Below are 6015 nucleotides of genomic sequence, written 5' to 3' on the forward strand. Positions count from 1 at the left end.
TGCATGGGGTCGCTATGAGTTGGTTCCGACTCGATGGCACCTGACAACAACAACAACATAGAAGAATTGATGCATTTGAATTACAGTTTTAGAGAAGAATGTTAAAAATATTATGGGTTGCCAGAAGAACAAATAAATTTGTGTTAAGAGAAGTAGAGCCAGAATGCTCCATAGAAGGCAGGATGGTGAGACTTTGTCTCCCATACTTTGAACCAGGAGGGGCCAGTCCCTGGAGAAGTACATCATGCCACCTAAAATATAGGGTCAATGAGAAAGCGGTAGACCCTCAACAAGATAGTTTGGCACAGTGGCAGCAACAATGACAACACCTAACAACAACAGCAATATAATAGTAATGCACTCTGCTAGATTTGTCAAATTAGATAAAAACTTGTTCCCAAAGATATTAAGTAACTACGACAAAGAAATAAATTTGAAAGTATTTTTGTAAACATTTTCAGTGCTCTTTCAGAGTTTTGTAGTTGGTGTTTGTTGAAATGCAATGAATGAGAGAATGTAATCAGTTGTTAATTGAAATTCCTTTATTTAAAAATCTAGGAGAGGTAGGATTTTAGTTGAACTTAAAGCTTTAAGGTTTAAAATTGCATAAGTAGTACATAATTGTCAGGAAATATAGAAAATATCGCCAATATATGCTTCATACAATCTCTATTGGGAGTCATGAATAATGAAATGAGATGAATAAGAATTGATATCCTAGGCTAAAATATAAAATAGACTATTATTGGCCATTTTGAAATTGTCAAGGATTTAATTTTACTTGGATCCACGACCATTGCTAATGGAAAGCAGTCAAGAAGTCAAAGTACTGCATTGGGCAAATCTGCTGCACAAGATTTCTTACAGTGTTAGAGAGCAAAGACGTCATTTTGAGAAGTAAGGTGAGCCTGACCCAAGCCATAGTGTTTCCATTTGCATGTAAAAGTTGGACAATGAATAAAGAATACCATAGAAGAATTGAAACATTTGAGTTATAGTGTTGGTGAAGAATATTTAAAGTACCAGGCACTGCTAAATGAACACATCTGTTTTGGAAGAAGTAAAATAATGATGGTGAGACTTCATCTCATGTGTTTTGGACATGTTATCAGGAGGGACCACTCCACGGAGAAGAACATCCTCTTTGGTAAAATGAAAGGTCAGCAAAAAGGAGAAAAAAACCCCAGTGAGATGGATTGATAACAGTGGCAGTGGACTCAATTGTAACAATTGTGAGGATGGTACAGGACCAGGCAGTGCATCCTTCTGTTGTGCATAAGGTTACCATAAGTTGGTACCCAACATCACCAATACACTACCTTATAAGTACCACTTGTTAGTGTTGATATGTATATATATATATTTTTTTTTTTTTTCAGCAAAAACCGTTATTGTTCATTGCTTCCATGTGTGCCTAGTACCTACAACACTTAATGTGTTTTAATTCACTCAGCTCCAGATAATCCACTTGCCCACGTTTGACAATAGCAGCCTTCAGGACAGAGTAGAACGTTTCAGGGTTTTAAGACTAAATCTTTATGTGAACAAATAGCCTCATCTTTCTCCCCAGGAGTGGTAGGTTTGAACTGCCAACCTTACAGTTAGCAGCCCAATGCTTGGCCCACTGCAAAACGAGGATTCCTTTGATAGGTGTTAAGTGCCATCAAGTTGGTTCCGACACATAGAGACACCCTGTATAGCATTTCAGAGGAGCGGCTGGTGAGCTTGAACCACTGATCTTGCAGTTCAAACCAACCTCATGGTTTAAACCGACTTTCTAGGTACTATTATTATCCCTATTTTATAGATGGGGAAACTAAGGCACAGTGAAATTCAGTTATCTATCCCAAGGACAGAGCTACTACATGAAAAGCTTGGAAATTTGGATATACTCTTATTTATTGTTTCTCCATATAAAGCTTTTGTTATATTGTTATTAGTACACCATTCTAGAAGTGAATTAATAATTTGGTATGTAGCTGACTTAAATCTTCCATCCCCCCCCCCAAAGTTATTCTTAGGCATTTTTAATAAAAATAGAAAGTATTTGAAGTATTTTTGCATTGAAGAAAAGGTTATCAGTTGAAATATTATTGCTTCTATATTTTACAGATAAGCCACACAATCCTATGGTAAATGCTGGAGCAATTGTTGTGACTTCTTTAATAAAGGTAAAATGTTAACATTACCTTTTAACCTAGCAAAATTTTTGTAATAACTTAGGCAATAAATCTTGAATTATTTATGAATTAGAGCTGTGGAAATTTTTCTCTTGGTCTTAAAAAAATTGATCTTACTGTAAATAGGGTTGGGATTTTTATTTATTTCAAAATAAATAATGTATTAATTTCAAGGGCAAAATGAAAAACAGATGATTCTGTAAATTCCAAGTTAATTTCTCTTGACTTGAAGATCTGGCAAAAATTCAAAATGAAGCCTTTGCTGAATTAGGTATAGGGTTTCCCATAATTTTTTTTTTCTTCCTTTTGGCTCTTCTAGAATGAACACAGAAGCAGATTGAATGTATTGTATAATTTTTGTCATCACCACATGTAGTAACAAATATTCTGTTACTTTGTTTCAGACAAAGTATATTTATCTTTGAATTTTTTGAGGTCTTTAATACACTCATGAGCTGGAATCACAATTTTCATTTGAACTTGTTTTAGTTAAATTATACCATAATTAAATAAGACTTACTCCAATTATTAAGTTACATTATTTTCCTTATGTTTTGAATTTGCATTGTATTTAATACTTGGTTTTCCTTAATAATGGATGTTTAATTATTTGTAATAAGCATCTAAAAATGGTTCTATTGAGGGATACTTATCTAGGTCTTTAATTTTCATTTAAATTGTAATAATTTTAATTTGTGTTTGAAACATTTATGTGGTTTGTCCAGTAAAGCAGTGTCTATTCCAAGTTAGAATAAAGCATAATTGCATGGCTTAGTAGATGACTTACTGAGGATGGGCTACTCTGCCACACTAAGGGCCTATCTTTGGCCCAGTTTACAATAGCTCAATAATTTTCATAAATGTTACATATTTATGAGAAAAACCTTCAAAATAAAATATTATCATAAAATATACATATATACACACACATACATATTTGTTATTTCAGGACAAATGCTTCATATTCATTGGCCACTTAATCCTTCTAACCCCCCCAGTAAGGTAGATATGTCCAAGTGCTTTTAAAAATGTAACTAATTTTAATAGGCTATTGAAATTTTCATTTTGTCCAGTATAACATCTAATTATTTATGGCTATTTTATATAAGAGAAATGTTGTCTGCTTGAGATAAAAAAAAACTGTTACTTGTTATAGAATATTGGTTGATTTTAGAAAATTACCATATGAATATATGCTGGATAAAATCGTGTCTCAGTGTAGCTTACGTTGTACTATGGGTATGCATGAGTCAATAGGACTTTACAATGAGATTAGGAAATGTTCAGTGAGAGAAAAGTCTCATTCATAGTTCAGATATGAATAGTAGTTTAGAGATATGGAAACTCATGATGATACAGTGTGTTAATGTTTCTTCCCAGAAAAATGTTCACATACAGTGATTAGATAATACAACTTTAGGGGATTCACATGCCCTTCTAGCTGATCCATGGACTCCAGTTTAAGAACTTTTACCCTCCAGAAAGATTAACATGGCACACCAATACTAGTCACAAGAAAAGGCATGTGTAAATGATTAAACGAAGACTTCTTTTGATTGCATGCAGTTAACAATCTAATTTTAATCACTACCATGATAAAATGCTGCAAGCGGGAATTGCATGTTTTATTCCATCATACCATCACTTCATTAGTTCCACTAAATGATCATTAATTCCACTAAACGATATAGTCACAAGCCAGAAACTACAATTGAATCAAATGAATGCTATGAAACAATTTAAAACAAGACAAAACCGCACATGCACAATAAGTGTGGTTTAATGTTCAACAGTGCAGAAATTTAACTGAGTCTTCTTGTATTTACAAATTTGATCAGTGATTTTTAAGTTATGGAAACTCTGAGGAGCTCTGGTGGTACAATGGTTATGTGCTCAGCAACTGGCCAATAGGTTAGCGGTTCAAACTGGCAAAGTTGTAAATAATGCTTTGGGGTGTCATTCGTAATAAGGTAATTTTCTTTGCTTTTTTTTTTTCAAATTTGTTTCATGGTGCTTTTTTTTAAAGACGTTCATAAAAATTTTGTATGCAAAAGTTTGATAATAACTTCTGTAAAACTGAGTGCCCCCAATGAAATGTTATTCTTAAGGTCTTTTTAGCTAAGTATTAAAAACTTGGAACTATCTCTATGCAGTCTCTGCAAGTTAAATGATCATGTAATTTTTATGATTTTAAATTGAGATAATAAAACTGTGGTCAAAAAGGGCCTTCTGAAGTTATCATGCCCAACCCTCTTAAGTAAATGAGGAAAACAGACCATCTAGCTTGTGTCAGCAGTAGAACCAGAACTCAGCTCAATCTCATGGCTTAGACTTCTGCTTTCCAATTTCCTATTCATTTGACTCCACTCAGCCATATTTAATGCCAGGTGTATGCTGTTTCTTTAAATGACATCTTTTACTTTGCCTAGTATAGTTATATAGTCTGAAAATCAAAACTGTTATTTTCTTAACTGTAACATATGAAAGATAGCGATTTATTGGTTTAAGTGAAAAGTTGCATCTTTTTTTCCGTGGGTCTGTATAGTTATTTAGTGCCTACTATCTGTAAGGAACCCGGTCTCTCCCAGTGAGTTTGCATTGAGTATCAGAGTGTAGCCATTTTACCATGATTACTAGATGTGAAGGAGCCATGGGTCAACAGTGATTAAGCACTTGGCTTTAACCAAAATGTTGGCAGTTTTGAACACACCAGACGCTCCACAGGAGAAAGATAGGAGAGTTTGCTTCTGTCAGGATTGCCACTTCTGAAAGCCATCAAGATGGTTGTTGCTGTTAAGTGCCGTCGAGTCTGTTCAGACACATAGTGGTCCTGTATAGGGTCTCCAAGGAGCAGCTGGTAGGTTTGAATTGCCAACAGCCATCAAGCTCAGAGCCTTGGAAACATTGGGGGCAGTTCTACTCTGTCTTGTGGGGTTGCTCTGAGTGGAACTCAATTTGATGGCAGTGGGTACTAGATGTGAATTCTGTTCTTTACCTCTTTTAGTTGATGACTTTAAGCCTATTTGTGATTTTCTTTTTCTTTCAAAATTCAGGACTTTGTATGGTGCCATTAACACATTCTCCTCACATTACTTCACACCCCCAGGGGGAAAAAATTAAGCAGAGTCTTTAGTAAGACTCTTTATTTCATAATTTTGTAGTATTGATATTTTTTCCTTGTAGGATTGGTGGTGATCCTCAGGAAATGGGGGAAGAGGCAAAGCAAATGTTCAAAAGGATTAGCAGATTGTGGAAAAACAGGAGGATTTGGACAGAAGGATCCTGTTGCATAAATTCTTAACTTCTAAACTTATAGAAAAACTCCAATATTTAATATTTTAACCAAAGCTATATAGGTAAATACCTTTTTAAAAACAAATGTCATTTTATACTTAAAATGCACATAATTTTTTTTGAAAAAACCTAAGGGTACTGTACTTGCTCTCTTTTCCTCTATAGAAGCTACAACTTTAAGGAATACGTTTTGATGCAGTCTGTTTTATTTCATGATGCTATTGTGTGGTTACTTGATTTAAAGAAAATAACAAAAATAACTTTGAAAGGAGAAGTTTTTTTGTTTTTTTTTAATTAAAATAGAGCTAGCCTGTGTACTATTTTTTTCTCTTCAGTAGTAAAAATGTTGTACCCTAGTATCAGTTTAAAAGCTAAGGTCTGGAGGTCACTGAAAGAACTGGATGTGAAATCAAGGGCAATATGCTTTATTATTTAGAGGTCAAAAATGAGTAACACTGTCTTCTGTGTCTTTTTATTCTGGTTGTAGTTTCCAGATTTGGTCATTTAAAGAAGCGCAATCTTTTTCATCCAAAAAAAAAAA

The 6015-nt window shown here is 34.0% G+C and overlaps 1 protein-coding gene across 1 annotated transcript in view; it reads left to right on the forward strand.

Moving 5' to 3' along the window:
• The window catches only part of GLS (glutaminase), a 111691-nt gene that overhangs the window by 51567 nt on the left and 54109 nt on the right, over positions 1-6015 (forward strand). Inside the window, exon 8 of the mRNA XM_006864072.1 lies at positions 2113-2171. Within this exon, the coding sequence (XP_006864134.1) occupies positions 2113-2171 (59 nt within the window). The remainder of the gene's footprint in view (positions 1-2112; positions 2172-6015) is intronic.

Source organism: Chrysochloris asiatica, unplaced genomic scaffold (assembly GCF_000296735.1).
Source record: "Chrysochloris asiatica unplaced genomic scaffold, ChrAsi1.0 scaffold00059, whole genome shotgun sequence".
NCBI classification, from domain to species: domain Eukaryota; kingdom Metazoa; phylum Chordata; class Mammalia; order Afrosoricida; family Chrysochloridae; genus Chrysochloris; species Chrysochloris asiatica.